This window comes from Barbus barbus (assembly GCF_936440315.1).
Source record: "Barbus barbus genome assembly, chromosome: 45".
Taxonomy (NCBI): domain Eukaryota; kingdom Metazoa; phylum Chordata; class Actinopteri; order Cypriniformes; family Cyprinidae; genus Barbus; species Barbus barbus.
Genome location: NC_136723.1, coordinates 7,782,903 through 7,803,046, shown reverse-complemented (window position 1 = coordinate 7,803,046; position 20,144 = coordinate 7,782,903). Strand labels below are relative to the sequence as shown.

At 38.6% G+C, this 20,144-nt stretch overlaps 1 protein-coding gene across 1 annotated transcript; it reads right to left on the bottom strand.

Moving 5' to 3' along the window:
• Positions 1 to 13,534: 13,534 nt before the first annotated feature.
• On the bottom strand, positions 13,535 to 19,186 carry LOC306864094 (eosinophil peroxidase-like; the record flags this gene model as incomplete). The annotated part of the gene is made up of 14 exons (XM_079407807.1): positions 13,535 to 13,971; positions 14,059 to 14,106; positions 14,775 to 14,971; positions 15,383 to 15,620; positions 16,336 to 16,506; positions 16,608 to 16,866; positions 16,961 to 17,121; positions 17,403 to 17,760; positions 17,854 to 18,060; positions 18,157 to 18,286; positions 18,373 to 18,505; positions 18,596 to 18,771; positions 18,864 to 18,957; positions 19,129 to 19,186. The coding sequence occupies 14 exons, from the start codon at positions 19,184 to 19,186 to the stop codon at positions 13,535 to 13,537; spliced, it is 2,667 nt and encodes an 888-aa protein (XP_079263933.1).
• Between the last annotated feature and the right edge of the window lie 958 nt (positions 19,187 to 20,144).

Below are 20,144 nucleotides of genomic sequence, written 5' to 3'. Positions count from 1 at the left end.
GTTTTATGGCAGCTGGTAACTTCATGACTTAACTGATCACGGCATTGCATGGTCGTAGTTTCTTTCGCGATTTGATATGAAATGATACAGGCTATGCGCGCGCTGCGAGAACAGTACAGTTTCCGCTCGCGCCTGAAGTGAAGTTGAAGTTGAAGCGCGCGTCTGAAGCGTCTCCTGTTTGATGTGATGGTAAAAACGTTCTGCGACTGAATAAATGCACTTCTTGTCAAGAAAAAAGAGACAGAATTAGCAGTTATGAGTGGGGTGGCCAACCCTAGGTCCCGCCCCATGCGTTAACGGCGTTAAATAATTTTAACGCGTTAAAAATAATAAAAATTTGGACAGCACTAATATATATATATATATATATATATATATATATATATATGTTCATTTTTTTATTCCGATCTTTCAAAAAAAATCACTAGACCTACGTTTTCCTCAGAATATTATTAACAAAAGATGTTTGGGGAAAGATAGCATTTCCCAACATTTTGTGCTGTGACAAATCTGACTTTTGGATGAACCTTTAAGTGGCACTTAAAAAACAACTTGGCCAAATGTCTCCATATATCAATGTTCTCATGAATGAGGATTGCAATGCATGCAAAGTAGATTTACAGTACATTGTCCAGGAAGTTGTTGCTCATAAAATGAAATCCGTTTTTTATTTTCCTCTATAATTTTCACTAAATCCTTTATTACTTTGAAGCTCTTTTCTGAAAGCAAAGTCATGTGTGGGGTCTTCACAGCTTTCCGAGGTGCTACATTAAACATCGCATGTGCTTAGGAGCTCCATGTCTTGTTGGAAACTGTTCTACATTCGTCACATGATGCACAGTTTATAACATTCAATCATAAACTCACCTGGGCCACCCAGACCTCCTTCCACTCTTTCCCTTAACTGTTATACTCTCATCTGACCCAGCTACTGCCTTATACTTTCCCATGAGCGATGCATCCTATGGCTTGCAAAGAAACCATAATTGCTATTTAGAAAAACGTAATCAATGGTCTCCAAATTCTGTGTCTAGCCTCTTAAACCACTCATGCCCAGTGACAAACCGCAAGGACCAACATTGCACGACTAGATGGAGAGGTTTCCAAAGTCCTTTCCCCTTCTCTTTCTCGGACCAACAGAAAATATCCTTTAAATTGAAGGCTTCACTGAACCTTTGTCATAAATTACATGGATGATGTTTCATTGTGGCCTTCGCTCTGAACCCATAGACTACATATTAGTCTATATATATACTTTGTCAATATAAAACGAATCTCTTTTAGATGAGCCATTCTATATTCATCATTCACGATTGCAATGAACTTTCATTATGCAAACTCTGTTGCGGACACTAGAGGGCACATTTTCACTTAACAATATACGGTATTCTTCTGTTCTTTGCAGACAAAGGCTACTAAAGATTTGCTAATTGCAGCAAATTGAATTAATTTAGAATAACTCGCCCGACTTTCAAAGTTAAAATAATGCAAATGGCCATCCAAAATGTAGATGAGTTTGCTTCTGCATCGGAATACATTTGGAGAAATGTAGCATTCCATAGTCCAAACTCATTAAAACATCATAAAACATAAAAAAAACAGCTCATAAAAACATCACAATAATTCACAAGAAATGAGAGTAAAATATGAGTCCTTATTCGTAATATTGCTTTCTACAGTGAAAAAAAGAGGTCTAGTCTAAATCATGAGGGACATATGCACAGATCAAGCACTGTTTACAAGTGAAAACAGTCCAAACAGTTCTAAACACTATATTGATGGATTTTGATGAGAGGACAACAGGGGATGGACTTTTTCAGTGGAGGACGTGTTGTTATGGATTATGGACTTATTTTGGCCAGCAGTGATGATTTAAAGTTAAAAACAAAAACAAAAAAACTTAATGATGGATAATAACTAGTTTCTTACAAAAATGCATCTTTTCGTTTCACAAGGATGGACTGGAGTGGTGTGGATTACTTGTGATGTTTTTATCAGCTGTTTAGGCTCTCATTCTGACGGCACCCATTCACTGCAGAGGATCCATTGGTGAGCAAGTGATGTAATGCTAAATTCCTCCAAATCTGTTTGGATGAAGAAACAAACTCATCTGAGCGAGGGTAAATTTTCAACAAAATAAATAAATAAATAAAAGAAAACAAAAGAAAAAAGAGTGCCTTATTAAAACAATTACCATATAAAAAAAAACATAATACTTTTTAAAACATTAAAGTTTAATTTATTAATAATGTATTAATAATATTAATATTAATTTAAAATATATATTTTGCACAAACTGATTTCCACTATAAAATATAGCAACTGACATGCAAGCTGAACAGTTATCTGAACGGGTGCTTCATGTCACAGCTGGAATGCTGCATCAACCAATCAGAACCCGGGAAATCTGTTTTTTATTCTGAAGCATGTTATGTGTTAAAGCCATGCTATGCAATATGTTCTCCAGTTGTGTCATCAAAGTACCCATCAATCAGTGAACTGTATCGGTTAAACCCTTTGATTTATTCTACTGATCATAAGATTAGTGACACACACACACACACACACACACACACACACACATGTTGGTTTTTGTGGTTTATGGGGACTCTCCATAGGCGTAATGGTTTTTATACTGAACAAACTGTGTGTGCTATTGCCCTACACCAACCCTACACCTAAACTTAGCCCTCAGAGGAGACTTTGTGCATTTTTAGATTTTCAAAAAAACACCATTTAGTATGTTTTTTAAGCCCTTTGAATTACGGAGACATAGGCAGTGTCCTCATAAACCATCTAAACATGCACACACACACACACACACACACACAGACTTTAAACTTAAAATAGGCCATATGAACATTACATGACCTCCCTGAACCGCCTGCGTAATGCTGAAACGTGCCAGCCAGTGCATGGGGCTAATTTTACACAAAATGGACATCTGCCCAAACTTCCTTGGAGGTATGTGAGTCTCAGATGAACTTTAACAATGTGAAAATGTTGCAGTTGGCTCAAGAGTAGGCCTAGTAGGCGATGACAAGAACAAAATGAATGTAAAGTAGGCTACATTGCAACAACACTTTGAAATGGCAACGCATTATAAAATAAAACCATAAATTCCTATCCTCCTCCACCATCTTCTGGCGCATTCAAAGAGATAAATAAAAGTGTTTTTCCTCACAAGGACTCAGATGGGGTGTTCACAGAATGAAACACAGGCTCTGAATATCTGCTCATATTCCACAAGGCCAGTTTCAAAAGTTTTAATAAAGTCTTGCATTCCAGTGTAGCTGTCTGACATGTCAACTGCAGTCTGTCTGCATGAAAGAAAAATAGAAAACACTTTGTGCTCGTCGTCTGAGAGCCACATGAACAGAACCAGCTGTTCTGGGTCGCTGTTGTTTTTCGTACATCACCCAGTACGTTCAGAGTCGGGCTTCCCTCTTCTCTGGCAGCATTCCTCAGGCAGTAGAACCACATATGAAAGTAATTAACCTAGTTCCTTTGTCCACGTTGCTTGCTTTCTCTTCAGTTGATAGGTAATGCAGTAAAAGTCGTCTGCTGAAAACACAGACAGCCTAATATTTTCTGTCCCTGGACCAGTAGGGAGAAATATTAAGTATCAATTCTGCTTAAAAAGATGCAATCTAATCCTGAGCAGGTTTAAACTTACGGACCTGTTGCTATGACAGCAAGTCCAGGATGAGCTTCGAAGAACCAAATGATCCAAGATCAAGCGAAATCAACAAACAAATCCAGCTAACTGAGTTAGAGACGAAGAACAGACCCCTGAACTTCAGAGGAAATGTGAAGATGTTGATAATGTTGTTTTTTGTTCCCAGAATGTTATTTTATAGTTGACTTTTTTAAATATCTAACATTACACTGGCCATCAATTGATATAATAAAACACTTTTAAGCAACCTAAATAGTAAATTAACTGATATAGGTCTAACAAATCTATAAAAAGTGTGTCAAAATAAACTAGTAACTCAGCACAGCTCGTTTCAGATGATTTCCCCTGAAAAAACAGCAGGTTTCCATTACTCAGAGGCAAGGAGTGAAGTCTTTACTGGTATTGTGCACATCCACACTGGCCTACGTGGCACTCGGCACGTGTAGGCTGGATTGGGAGAGATTTCAACAAGAGTGAACAAGGGGAGGAGTTCCTCTCTCTTTTCGCAGAACACAAAGTAGTAATGTCTTTCCATATTACCTTCTAAACATTTTTGTCATTCCCTTTAGGTCATTTCCCTCATTATAAATCCCATGGAATGGGGGCTGTTTATAGGTAGGAGTAAACCACAATGTTATCATTGGTGGTGACAAAAGAAGAATTAAAAGTTAACTCAGACTTTTGGCTAAACATTAGATTTCCAGAGAAATTCTTCTGAACATCAGTGGTTTTGTAGTCTGGCCTTGTCTGTGTTTTTTTTCTTTCTTTCTCTCTCGTGATATTGTAAGCTGTTTTCTGAAAGCAACAGAAGAAAGTAAGTTTAGTCTGAATGGCTAGAAATAATACAAATATAGACAACGTGGACAAAAATAATATTGTGAAAGTAGAATTAGCTAAATAATATAAAGACAATAGCTATACAATTTCCAAAGCAATATTAAAATGTATTGTCTAAAGAGACAAAAGTCTCCTGTCCTGATAAGGACCACATACAGGCCCAAAAGTCTATAACTAAATTTTTAATTCTTCTGAAATGGACTCATGTCTTTTAATGGGTATAGCAATATTAATTATACACACACACACACACACACACACACACACAAACACACACGTGGTCAGAATTGTTGGTACCCTTGGTAAATATGAAAGAAGGCTGTGAAAATAAACCTGCATTATTAATCCTTTTGATGTTTAATTTTTTTTAAATCACAAAAATCTAACCTTTCGTTGAACTAAAACAAATGAAAATGGGGAAAATCTCATTATGAAATAAATATTTTTCTCAAATACACGTTGGACACAATTATTGGTACCCCTAGAAATTCTTATGAGAAAAATATCTCTGAAGTATATTTCCATTCATATTCACAATTTTGAGCACTCCAGGGTGATTATGAACATGAAATTATCCAGCCATGTATTCCTGTTTCACAGAAATATAAATAGGAGGGAAAACAAAGCTCAAATTCCCTTATTCATCCATCACAATGAGAAAAACCAAATAATATATTTCTGATGTGCAGCAAAAGATAATTGAGCTTCACAAATTAGTGAAGTGGCTTTCAAAAAAGAGCTAGAGCAGTGAAAATTCCCATTTCTACCATCAGGGCAATAATTAAGAATTTCCAATCAACATAAAATGTTACGAAACTGCCTGGAAGAGGACGTGTATCTATATCGTCCTAATGCACGGTGAGAACGAGAGCTTGAGTGGCTAAAGACTCTCCAAGGACCACAGCTGGATAATTGCAGAAGATAGTTGAGTCTCGGGGTCAGAAAACCTTAAAACAATCAAACAGCACCTACATCACCACATGTTGTTTGGGAGGGTTTCAAGAAAAAAAAATCAAGAAAATGCTCTCATGCAAACACAATCGTCAGCATATTCAGTTATCAGACACGACTGGAACTTCAAATGGGACTGGCTTCTATGGTCAGATGAAACTAAAAAATGAGCGTTTTAGCAGCAAACACTCAAGATGGGTTCGGTGAACACATGTGTATTAGAGAAAAACATTTTATTATGATATTTCCCCCATTTTAAATTCTTATTCTCCAATGAAAGGTTAGATTTTTGTGAATTTTTTAAATAAAAGATCAAAATAATTAACAATGCAGATTAATTTTCACAGCCTTCTATGGTCATATTTATCATGGGTACCAACAAGTCTGACTACGTGCGTGTGTGTATATATATATATATATATATATGTACTTGTCAGATTACCTCATAATGCATGTGCAATTCAGCAAACAATGAGTTGGAAATATTTTTAATGCAATTTTATGTAAAAAATAATTTATCAGTATAATGCAAAAATTAAAAAAAGCTGTTTTTTAAACATCTCTTCCATCTCACTAGAAAAGACATTTGCACTTTTTGCAATATACATGCTATTGTGAGAGTAATATTTATATGGAATATGCTATTCCAAACACTCCCAGTCAATTTTCACTATGGTGTAGTACTAGCGCCACCTGTTGGCAAAGTTCTGTAACTATCAGCATCTAGCATCCGGTTCATGTTCACTTTTCAAATCACTGACTTTTGAAAACATTTCATATTTGAAAATACCTTAAATCCCACACTTTGTTCTTTACTTTTGTGAACTAAAACTATTTCAATCAATTTAGTCTCCCTACATTATTTTAAGGATCCTGAATTTGGACAGGGGCATTCAGAAACACAAATTACAAAATAGATTAATTGTATGGGCAAGTATAATAAGAGCAATAAATGGCAAAAAATATATATTTTTGATACAGTAGTATACCTTTTTAATGCAACTGGGCCATTTAAGTCGTTTTTATGAAGTGGGAATAAATGACATTTGTGATGCTCATAAAAATACAGTATCTAACCCTAAACATGGTTAATCCTAAACTGATATTATTCTAACTTGCTCTAAGGATAGTTAAGTTTCTAGTTTGCTGGAAACGCCTAGAAAACTGATTTGTGGTCCAAGTGTGCTTTTATATTTAATATTTATCCTTTTTTTCTTGAGCAGCAGTGGAGATCTTTTGTTAACATTAAAACAACACCACTATGCGAATAAGTTCCGATTTCACAACGTTTATTTCCAACAAATATTAAAGTTTAAAATTCTTGCTCAAGAAGGATTGCACAGCCCCAAAAAACAATCTATGAATAAGTGCAGTAAAGCAAAGCGTTGAAACCATGTCAAGCAAAACACAGGAGAAAGAACTGAACAGTGTTTGTATGAAAAACAGCTCTGAATATGTAATAAATGCTCGTGCATCATTCAGTCCGAAGTTAAGAAGAGTGCAGTGACCTACACCGCTACACCGACCGCTTTCTCCTTATCTTTAGACAGTTTCAACAACTTTGCATATCTCTTTTTGTCCTGCAGTCCAGGAAGATGATGTAATGTGATCTTATTTGAGTGATTGAGTACAGCATCTTGCCCCGCCAGAGTCAGGATCTCGGCCACAAGGAACTCCAGCACACCTGCGAGAAACACCGCCGCTTGCTTGTCGATTGTCTTCGGGAGCTTTCCGTCCGTGAAAGTTTGCTGAAAGTGCTCGACGGGAAACACGAGACCTGCTCGTGAAGACAGATCCGTGACGGGCTTCTTCTTCTTCTTCTTCTTAGTCAGCGAAAGACAGTCTTTAACCAAAACACAAGTAGTGGAAGTCATCTGGCCGGTTTTTTTTTTTTTTTTTTTTTTGCAGACTTTTGCTTCCACAAACAAATATTCGTCTTTGGATCTGTCTCGAATCGATGTGCTGCCGCCTTCTTCTTCTTTCCCGTTTTACGGCGGTTGGCATCCATCTTTTTGGTGCATTACCGCCCCCCTCTGCTCCGGAGTGTGGATCAGATAATAGGTTATAATAAAACTTAGTCTATTCCCTTTCCTACACTTACATAACACTCAATCCCCTCAAATAAACACACACACACACACACACACACACACACACACACACACACAAAACAAACTTTAATTATCCATTAAATCCTATTGAAAACTCCCGCCTCCCTTGAAAAAGACATCAATATTCTACTCTGTGTCCCATTTACTGTGCTTAATAACCCTTATAATGTGACCTCCTCCTGCACCCCAATCTCCCTCAGCTTATTCTCCACCGTCTCCTCTTCTCGACATCCCTCACACAACCCTGTCTGGTGCCTCCCTATCATCTTTAGTGTTTTATTCAGCGAACGGTGTCCCAACCTTAACCTCGTCATCACAGCCTCTTCTCTCCTATTCCTACTTCCCACCCTATCCTCTTTAACATTTCTCTGAATTTGGTATAAGTGCCTCCCTTTCTCCTCTCTATCCCACCTGTCTTGCCACCTTTTATTGATTTTCTCCCAAATTATGCTTTTAACCTCTGCTTTGCTAACATTAACCTGCACTTCTACATTCTCTTTTCCTGTCTTACCTTTTCCACCCATTGCAAAGCAATTAAAATTGCCATCATCTCTACAGTATATACCCCCAAAATTATTAGATGTTCTTTTACTAATTTCTACTTCTTTCCCTGGAATTGCCACCCCAAACCCTCTTTCTTCTGTCTCTGGTTTTTTAGCACCGTCTGTATAAATCTGCATAAATTCACTATAGTTTCCAACTACTCGATCGTTAAATATGCTTTTCAGATTAACTTCTTTCTTTGCTTTCCTTTTTTCCTCAAACACAAACCAGTCTACCTCAGGCCATGTCATCTTCCAAGGGGCAATCTCTGGAATAACTACCGTAGGGCTTATTCTCAGATTAAATACTTCTAACTCTTTTGCTACATTATTTCCAATTCGACCAAAGTTTTCCTTTAACCTTCCATTTTCCCAGCAATCCTGCAATACTGCTTTCATGGGATGCGAGTCATTATGGCCCTGCAATCCTGCCCAGTAATTAGCCATCAGTTGAATCCTTCTTAATTCCAGTGCCAGTTCTCCCATTTCCACTTGTATGGCAGGTACTGAAGAAGTTTTAAAAGCACCACAGCAAATTCTTAAAGCTTGATTCTGAATAACCTCCAAACTCATTAAAAGAGACTTAGCTGCAGACCCAACCACTATACTACCATAATCCAACACTGATCTTATCAGAGCCACATATATTCTTTTAAGCGATGAACAACTGGCTCCCCACTCTCTTCCTGTCAAACATCTCATCACATTAATTACTTTTTTGTACTTGTCTTCCATTTTCTTTATATGTTCTGCAAATGTCTACCTTGCGTCTAAAATCACTCCCAAAAACTTAATGGAATTTACCCTCTCTAACTCTCTCCCATACATCATTAACTTAATTTCTTCCTGAATTCTTTTCCTGGTAAAAAAGACTGTCTGAGCCTTTTCTATTGAGAACCTAAATCCCCAGTCATAACCCCATTCTACCACTTTATCAATTGCTTTCTGTACCTTCCTATTGTATACTCTATATTCCTTCCTCTTTTCCACACTGCCCCATCATCTGCAAACAATGATGTTCCAATGTCTTCTGAAACATTTACAAAGACATAATTTATCATAATAATAAATAACAAAGGACTTATCACACTTCCTTGAGGTGTCCCGTTCCCAACCTCATATTGGCTTGACATTTCTGCCCCTATTCTCACTTGAATTTTCCTACCAAACAGAAAATCTTTTATCCAGTTAAACAAATTCCCACCTATCCCTATTTTATCCAGCTTGATTAATAACCCCTCCTTCCACATCATATCATAGGTCTTTTCAATATCAAAAATACTGCAACTACAGTCTCTTTATTTGCTTGTGCCCTTCTTATTTCAGTCTCTAATCTTACTACTGAATCCATTGTGTCCCTTCCCTTCCTAAAACCACTCTGACAACTTACCAGTAATCCTCTTTTTTCCATTTCATACGACAATCTCTCTGTTATCATCCTCTCCATTACCTTACACAACTTAGATGTTAGGGCAATTGGTCTATAACTTGTGGGTTTACTTGGATCTTTGCCAGGTTTCCTAATCGGAATCGCTTCTTTCCATGCAACTGGCAGTTTTCCCTCCTTCCATACTTTGTTAAATACCTCAGTAACTTTAATAGTGATCTTTCCCCAAGGTGTTTTAACATTACATAACACACCTGATCCTTCGCTGGAGAAGTAGGCTTTGCTCTTTTGATCGCTCTAACCAATTCCGCCAGAGAAAAAGGCTCATCAATGATACTACCAGTCTCTTCCTTCCTATTTAACGCATGCATATTTTGTTTCAAAGTTACTGACCTTCTCCTTCTCTCTTTTTCTGATAAATTTTCTGAACTGTGTATCTTTGTAAATGAATTTGCCATGATTTCTGCCTTTCCCATATTAGTGACACCTATCTCCTCCTCTAATATCAATACTGGGTACTTCCACTGTCTCCTATCTCCACCCATCCTCTTTATCATTGACCATACCTTAACCACAGGTGTTGATCTTCCAATTTCATTACAAAAATTCCTCCAGCTCGCCCTCTTTGCCTGTCGAATAGTTCTTCTCACTTCTACCTGCGCTTTTTTATACTGAATTAGTGACTGCATGTTGTGGCCCCTCTTTACTAGTTTGAACGCTTTATTTCTTTTCCTAACTGCCTTTTGACACTCCTCATTCCACCAAGGCACCAATTTTCGATTACCTCTGTTTTTCTCTTTAGGAATAGCTTCTTCCGCTGCCATTATGATTGCTGAAGTAACTTGGTTACTCACCTCCTCTATACTTCCAGCTGTATCAATCCTAGTCATTATTTCTTCACTCATCTTCTTGAATTGATCCCAGTCTGCTTTTCCAAATATCCACTTTGGGATCCTTTCTTCTACCCTTATTTCTTGTCTCCCACCTACTCTGCATAATACTGTGATCACTACCCAGTGTAGTTGTTGTCCAGACCTCCCAACTAGTACTTCCAGCCAGAGTGTTAGACTCTAATGTTAGGTCTAATGCAGATTCCATTCCTGTTACTAAATTTATCCTAGTCCCACTTCCATCATTCAGACTGACCAATTCTCTTTCATCCATAAATTCTTCAATTATCTTACCATTTGCATCTGTTTGTACTTCCCACCCACACAGGGCTATGCGCATTAAAATCTGCGCACCAGATTACTTTTTGTCTATCCTGTCCTTGAATACTTAATAAGTTATCAATCATCAACCTTTTACATGGGGTATAGTAGTTAATAACACTTATCCCCTCCCCTCTTTCCCACACCTCCACCGCTATGTATTCCTGATCAACTCCCATTTCTATTAACCTATATGTCAATCCAAGCTTTATAAATGTGGCACACCCACCTCCTCCTCCATCAATCCTATCTTTCCTTAACACAGTGTACCCATGTATTACAAACTCAAGATTTGGTTTCAGCCATGTTTCCTGTATACACATCACATCTGGTTTCTCTTCTAATTCATTTATGAAATGCTTAAATTCTTGACCATTAGCCATTAAGCTTCTAGCAATCCATTGTAAAAGAATTACCATTAAAATTATTAACCAGCCCATGATGCTTCTTGGCTTGACTGAATAGTGAGGTTCTCTCTCACTTCTTCTCATGACAGTCCTACCAGTCCTAAATGATTAACTGCAGCTTTAACCATCAACTGGATTTTTTCATTTTTTGATTTAACTTCCGCAGTGCTGTTAATCACCCCTGCTGAATGTAACTAAATCTCTTTTTCCCACATACATTCTATCATTGGTTCTTTGAAGTTGTACTTGTGCTTCCATATCTACTGGCTCTCTCATTCCATCTTCCCTCTCTTTTGACACTCTTACAGCTTCAGCATAGGATATCCTTTTCTCCACTATTATCTTTTGAATATTAGTCTCCCGTCTCATAATTTCACACCCTCCATATGCCACACTGTGAGCACCTCCACAACCGCAACATTTTGGTGGAATCCCTGTACCACACTTCCCATATTCATGGTCCCCTCCACATCTAGAAAACCTTCTCTGCCTATTACAATTCTTTGCCGTGTGCCCAAATCTCTGGCGGTTAAAGCACCTCATTGGCTTTGGTACAAACATCCTTACTGGATAACTCATAAAACCCAAGAATACTCTCTTTGGAACGTGTTCTCCTTCAAATTCTACTGACACCGATTCACTGTCTCTCATCACTCCTTCCTTTGCTGATTTCAATCTTTGTACATTAAGTACTTTCCCTCCTTTTATATTCCTTTTTAATTCTTCCATGCTAACACTTATTGGCACCCCCGTTATCACTCCTGTGCTTCCTCCTCCAATCCGAGCTCCCACCCTTCCCGTATTATCCACCTTGCATTTTCCTATCTCTTTAACTTTTAGCACTTTTTCCATTTGCACTGCATCAGCACACCTCACCAATAAATTGCCATCATTTAGAACCTTTGCATATTCTATATCCCCTATCATGTTTGCCAGAGTTGTTGTTAGCACTAGTGGGCTAACTTTCTTCATACTCTCCTGGTTCTTTTCATTAAATCTTATTATGACTACATACTTTTCCTCTCTTTCTTTTTGAACCATGACTTGCCCCTCTTTTTCACTTTCTGAGCCATTATCTTTCTCATTTCTGACTCTTTTATTCCCTTTGGCTCTTTTGTCACTCATCCGTCTCCTACTTTCTTCCCATTCTTCATCTTCCCCTTCATTATAATCCATATTATTCCAGCCACCTACCTCTGATCCATTCACGGAGCAGTCGTGCTCAACCGCCTTTAGCTTCCCTGCAACTCCTTTTCCTACGTTATAAATGTTGAGAGAGTGTTATCCTCAAAGTTTCTCTGCTGTGTTTGTTCCACCACAACTCCGCTGCTTCGTCTAAACAGCTCTCCTAGTTCAATGACTAATTTTTAAATGTAAAAATGTTAATGTAGTTAACGTTACTTGACTCTAACATTTATATAATACACACAGTCATATGATTTTTTTAAGCCAGTGTAAATGTAAGATTACGTTTTGCTACTGCAGAGTAGAATATGACCAAGTTCTATTAACAAGAGCACAAATTAAGTAACTCTTTATCTTAACATTAGAAGTCCCAACAGCTTGTGGGTAGTGTGGTTATGTCCCCAACCTGCTCTCCTCATGTTGCTGCAACCCTTTTCAGTTGATGTTGTAAGTAAGAATGTTTTCTGTGGTGCATTATGGTTAACATTTGTGAAGAAAGGCTTCCCCGTGCCATTTCTGTCACATGAAATCAAGCCAGGTTAGCAGACATTGGCATGCTGGGAAGCTGAAGCATTTAAAGCATAACGACTGAGAGCGATTTGTCTTTATTGATATGTTTTGTGTTGACAAGTCAGAACTTTAATTTGGACCTTTTTATATATAAAATATTTTCCCTTTTTGGTGTGTATTCACACTCACCATTTAAGAAGTAGAACAAGGTTAATAATGAACTGATGAAACAGAAAGTTCATTTATTTCATATATTTATTTAACTTTGCTAAAAGCAAACACAAAAAATTACTGTCACACCATGGACTACAGAATATTTTTGTTGCAATCTAACAACAAAACCAAAAACAACAAATGTCACCATACAGTACATGAAAGAAATAAGTCATTGCATGAGCACTGCTTTGTGCTTTAAACAATGCACAATTCAAAGACTAACTGCATTCCTAATTTTGCATAGCTAACAGTCATAGTCATTTTATTAATAATAAAAAAACACACCACCAACAACAGAAAAGGACAACTACTTAAACGATACAGCAAGAATCAATTTTTAAAAAGACAATGGAAAAATAGCAGTTTTACAGTTTGCATTTTATAGACTTTTTTAGCTATCATATTATATATATATGTGCATTTGTACACAACTGCATTCATAATAATAAAAAAATAGCTATGTGAAAGGAAAAAAATTATGCATCATTAGCAATAGTTTCAAACAGGGAAAATAATATGGCCAGAGAAATAGCTGGATCTGCCTATACCATTAGCACCCCGAGAAGCCTCTATCCACACACTGTCTCCTCTCTGCAGGTTCAGAACTGCGCTCCCTTCCGCTAATGATCGTGTATTAAGGTTGATTGTTTCAGCAGTTAACTGTACATCATCATTTTTCTTTAAGGTAACAGCACCCAAAGTCCGAGTTCCTCGGCATGAAAACTGGAATTCATATACACCAGGTATCTGGCAGAAGAACTGCCCTGATGTTTGGTTATAATGGTTCTGTCCATTGTAAAGGACCTGATTAAACACAACAACCTTAGCAGTGACAGGAAGGATGGTGCCAACAGAAGCAAAGAAGGCAGACTGTTGTCCTGTGGTATTAATGGGAGGTCCTAGAGGTCCAAGGGGGCCTGCTACACCTTGTGGACCTGAGAAAATAAAATTTTTTAATAAATGATCTTTAAGTGATATTTAAGTCATATTTAGAGGGCATGTTTGATGTATGACTAGCTTACCAGGTTCCCCTGGAGGTCCTCTGGGTCCGGGAGGCCCTTGGAAGGAATCTGTATATGAGGGGTAATGAATACATGTTTTATGATTGTACTATAAGCCTAACTGTTTCCAATCACAGTTTTAAATGTAAAAGATGCCCCAAACCCAAGCAAAACCACTTGAAGCAAGCAAAAGGCTGAAGGAAGGTCTAAACAGCTTACAAAGGTTTGGTGCAGTCCGAATGCTGTCATGAAACACTGCATGATATTCGTTACTTTTAAATTCATTAATCTATGTCACTGCACCAATCCAGTGTACAGCAAAGCAGATCAAAGAAGATACTTAAACTGTGTCCAGTTTAGAGATTTGCAGTCATTTCCATTTTAAACTCAATTATAGGTCATGTGCAAAACAAAATCACTTGCTCTTTTTGCTTGCATTTAGGAGAAAACAAACACTTGTCTAACCTCATTTTCATTGTCTGAAATGTGGATGCCACCATCACCTGAAAGGTCAAATGCCGAATTACAGGTGAGCCAAATTGTGGTGACCATGCATGCGGACAGATTAAAAATTTTCTTCAATACATGATATGTGCTTATACTACCAAAATTAAATACTGTCCAAGCACATATAAAGCTAGCAAGAAGCTTAGGCAGGAATTTGCAGTCAGAGGAAGATTTATGTATGACTGTGTCGCATATATGCATTTAAGAGCTCTTTTGATCTGGCACCTTACCGGTTTCAATCCAAGGGGAGAGGTCAAAGGCTGGGATGTCCCCACAGTTAACAAAATCGGCAGGACTGGTGAAACGGAAAGGATCACGGGGAACTCTGAGGATTCCGGTGTTGTCACAGATGATGCGGGCTAGCGACACAGAGGCCAGTGATGCTTTTTGTTTGGTGGTGAACACTCCATGGTTCTCCCACCATAACCTGAACACACCATGACACTTGGCATTAACACCTCTCAAACACATACTAGGGCCTTCATAAAACAAGTTTACCAAATAAGTCAGGCTTATTTCAGTTAGTCTGACTTATTGTCAGTTGATTTAGTTCAAAATAAGTCAGACTAACTGAAATAAGCTTGTCTTATTTGGTAAACTTGTTTTATGAAACAGGCCCCTAGTCTCAGACTAAATCAGGGGTGTCCTGTCTTGCTCCTGGACCAGTGTCCTGCAGAGTTTAGTTCCAACCTTTCCTTACACACCTGCCTGGAAGTTTCCTGAAGACTTGATTAGCTGGTTCAGGTGTGGTTAATTAGGGCAGTGGGGTTGGAGCTGAACTCTGCAGGATAGTGGCCCTCCAGGTGAAGGATTGGACTAAATGCATAGAGATATTTACCTATCCCCCTGGCGAATGTGCTGGAACTGTGTAGAGATGAGGCAGGCAAAAAGAGGACCGACACGAGCACCAGGAGCAAAAGGCTCAGCAACGCCTCCCAACCAAATGTCAATGTTCTCAGGGGTGCCATAAAGCTCAAGCAACCTGCGAGCCAATTCAGTGTTGTTCATCACCACAGCCAATTCTTGCTCATTCCGAGGGGCAGACAGTCCACAGAACCGACGCCATGAATTAAAGCCTTATAAGGAAGAAAAACAGATGGATATTCAGTAAGTCTTCTTCCACAAACAAACTTCTTCCCCCAGGCCATCAGGCTCCTAAACTCTAACTCCATGTCATAACATCACATGACTCCATGTAAATATCACCATATCAATAGCTATTCATAATTTTTCTCTACCTCATATTGCAGCTATTTAAATACCCTGTACAACTTTTTGCACATTCCTCTTATTACTATTTAAGTCAACAACATACTGACCTGCACATTTATATTTATATTTATATTTTATTTTATTTTATTCTCTTATTTTTTTCTACTTTTCTTTTCCTTAATATCTGTATACTTTATAATTGCACTGTCCTTGGAGCGGACCTGACCTACATTTCACTGCTGGTTATACCCTGTATAATTGTGTATGTGACAAATAAAAATCTTGAATCTTGACAAGCACATGGAGTGATAATGCAGCATTAAGTCGGGTTGGCTTCACATGGTTGGGTTTAAAGCAGGGGTGTCCAAACTCGGTCCTGGAGCACCAGAGTTTAGCTCCAACTTGCCTCAACACACCTGCATGGAAGTTTCTAGTATGCCTAGCAAGACCTTAATTAGCTGGTTCAGGTGTGTTTGATTGGAGTTGGAGCTAAACTCTACAGGACAGTGGCCCTCCAGGAGCAGGACTGGACACCCCTGATTTAAAGAGTTCTGAAAGGGACGAGTCCAGAATATTTACCTGGTATACCATGGTCACGGCTTCTCTGCATGTTGAGGGCAGCCAAGTCCAAAGCAATGTGGGATGTAAAAGCAAACAGCCTCTCTCTAAGAGCATCCACCAACATGTGGTCCTGTGTGTTCAGTTTTGCTGGTCGACCAATCAGTCCACGAAGCAGAGGATCAATGCCGCCTAAGCAAGAAGAAAAGCAGAAATAAAGTAAGATTGAAAGAGAACAATTGTAGCAGATGCAAGACTCTTTAGTTATTCTGAAGCAAGCATCACAGACTCACCCTCAAAGATCACCCTCCAAGGAGAAAAGAAGGCCTCGTAAAGGGGCACACTTGGAAATTGAGGATGGTTCTGGTAATTTTCATCAAGACGAAATATCATGGGTTGGATGGCCAGGTGGGCAAACCGGAAAGCTGCAGTGGCAAAGACATTCGCAATGGTGGGGTCCACATTCTCATCATAACCTGGATATGGTCCAAGGTGTCTATTGTAAGCATCAGGGCCCACAATATGTGGCAAGTATTCCTTAATCACCAAGATCTAAAAGAGAAAGGAGAGGTTGATCATGCATATATATTTTGTACTCCACATGTTACTGCTTATGCTTGATACAGTTTCCATTAGTTGTCTTTACCTGGTTGTAGGCACCCACAATTTTTCTTGCCTCTTGATAGAGGGTTTCACTACTCCAGGTAGGGTTGAGCACACGGAGGGTACGAGCCAATCTATTGTGCTCCCTCAAGAAAAGTGCGTGTATTGAGGTGAGTGCAGTGTTTTCATCAACACGACCATCCCCTACACACATTGAGAGTTCATTAGCATTTGCCACATGGAGTTGTGAAAATAATAGGCATATACCATACATTTTATTTCAGGGATCTCCAACACTGCTCCTGAAGAGTACCATCCTGCAGACTTCAGTTCCAACCCTGGTTGATTAGCTGGTTCAGGTGTGTTTGATTGGGATTGGAGCTGAAATCTGCAGGACAGTGGCTCTTCAGGAGAATGGTTGGAGACCCCTGTTCTAGACTAGGAATATGCCTGATAATTGCATTATGAAGGCACAAGTTACTGACCTGCAATAAAGCAAGGCACCTCTGTAAGGGTGGTGTCATTGAAGGTTTTCCTGCGCGTGGCACACATGTTGCTTTTTACACTGGTAAAAGGCAAAAGCTCTCGTCCATTGTCAAAGAACTGGTTATTGACACGTAGAAGACCACCATCATTGGTCAGGTCTCGAAGTTCCTTTGCTTGCCCATCCTCGGACCCGTAAATCTGTCCACCATCTAGGAAAGCTGTTAGAGCATTGATCTGTTCGCGAACTTTGGGGTTCCCACCAAACATATATGCAGTGTTCCCGGAACCACAGGCGGGTGATGAACGGAAGACAGGGAGACAGGTGCCAGGCCTCAGGCGTTGATCTCCTGGAGGGGCCTGTGTTCAGACATTAAATATAGCATGAAAGACTGTTATTATACAAGAACAAGAGTGGGACAATCATTGACAGACGGACAATCCTTGACTGACCGGAATTGGGAAGCAGGGTTCAGAGCGTTCACAACTCTCATCGCAGTTGAGGCCATTGCTGAAGGATCTGATGCTTGGTGAGGTAGGCGTTAAAGTCAGATCATGGTCAACCCATTGCCCAAAGATGGTGAGCATGAAGGTAAACTCATGATCACTCTCTATGTCAGCATCTGCCGTGCTTAGAATACGATTTGAAACCAGTCTGACCTGAAATCAAAGAGGAAGACAGAATTCAGACATTGTTAATTGATTGGTGGCCTCATTGATTGTCAAGTAAACTATTCATAATCATGTCCATCATACCAGGGGCAGCGCTGCACCATTGTGCAGTTTGTTGGGATCCCACCCTTTGGGCTGGGAGATGCCATCTTCATATTCAGCAGGCAACCAACGAGTAAAAGCAGTGTTGGATGCACCAAGGAGTGGGTTCCTCCTGGGAATTATAAAGTAAGATGTTTAGCTAGGCAAACACTGAGTCTTTAAAAAAAGACTGCCATGAATAAGGAGGGAAAGACTGACCGGTTGTTGCAGACATTGGTGATAGTTCGATATTTGTTTATGAGGGGTGTGGTCCTACAAGATGGGGGCTGGATTTGAGCTGCACAGCCTGTCAGACGTTCAGTGGTGTTAAGCTCATCTGGAGTCAGCAGGTCTAGGAGAAAACACAGTCTTAAGCATGGAACATCAGGCAGTGATAGATGTGAACTGAGTTTTGCAAGTTTGCAGCATGCTGTCTTCATACCTGTAGCATTGATGGACCTTTTGTGTATATGATGGGCTTTCTCACTGATTAGCCTGAGTGTCTGCTCCATGTAGTCGGCAGCTCTCACGGCCTCTCGTGTCTTTCTAGCTGGCTGTTTCAGTAGACGTAGCTTGTCGGAAGGCTTGATGACATCTCTGCGCACCCTTGCTAAACTCCTGGAAGTGCGGAGATTTATACAAATAATTAGATCAATAACTGGCATGACAGAACAGGGATATTGAGCAACATTCTTATAAACATTACTCACTCATCACGAGAATACTTGTAAGCAGCATCCACGATTTTCTTTGCTTCCTCAATCGAATCTAGAATGAAACGTCTCCCAGGACTTTCTTCTTCTGCTAAAAAAAGAAAACCGTATTACATCTAATAATGACTAATTCTAGTGAAGCCTGTAACCTGTACATTTCTTGCACCAGAAAAAAGATTTACATGTGTTTTGATGTTATCTATCCTATATTGTTATTCATTAGCAGTTAGATTTTTGATTGCATGATTATTGGTATACTTACCACCCAATGAAAGGGCAAAACAGCATCCCACCACAAAAAGAAAAGTGTGAAGATTCATCTCTGAAACATATATTGAGACATTTAGAGAATGAGCACATAAAAGACTATGTTCATGACAAATTTCATTGTTTTATGTATTTCAACAATTTTATTGACAAATGACTCTATACTAAAGTAAAAAAAAAAATATGATGAAATAACTTTTAAAATAATTAAAAGTAATGAACTTTTTAAATAAAATGTATGCAGTATACAATAGCATTTTAATCTAACTTAGCAGTTTTCAAACAAACCTATTTTACATTTTAAGTGGCACAGAAAAAATAATACCAATAGAATTTATTCTAAAATGATCTGAAAAAAAATTACGATGAAAGAAAACGTGAGAATTATCAAATAAATGTAACAGTTAATTACTCTAAATACATTCTTTGCATTTGCAATAAGATTCACAGAGTTTAAAAATAAGTGCAATTAAACTTAGAGAAAAAAACATGCATAATTTAAAGAGAAGATTCAGACATTGCATTTCTCACCTGAGTAACAGGTCTTTGTCTCTCTGGTTCTGGACTCAAGGCTCTGAGTGTGTTGTACTGAGTGGATGGAGCGGCCGTGCTTTTAAACCATCCCTCATCCTCACTCTGTCAAGCATCACAGGTGGAGTCTCAGGCGGGTCAACAGATTTACTTCCTTCTTCCTTTTCACAAGTGCATTTACCATATGTGGTGTTTGTTTTATTGATTTATTTGAGGTGACAATCTGACACTGATTTACTCTTCCTTACTTTACATTACAGGAATGCAAGGACAATAGTTCTGTCATAATTTATTCACTCTGATGTCATTCCAATACTGTATGCTTTTCTTTCTTCCATGAAACATAAAAGAAGATATTTCGGGAAATGTCTCAGTGTTTACAATTTAAGAAAATGGGCACCCATGTTGTTTGGTTCCCAATGTTCTTCAAAATATCTTCTTTTGTGATCAGCAGAAGAAAGAAATACCGGTTTGAAACGA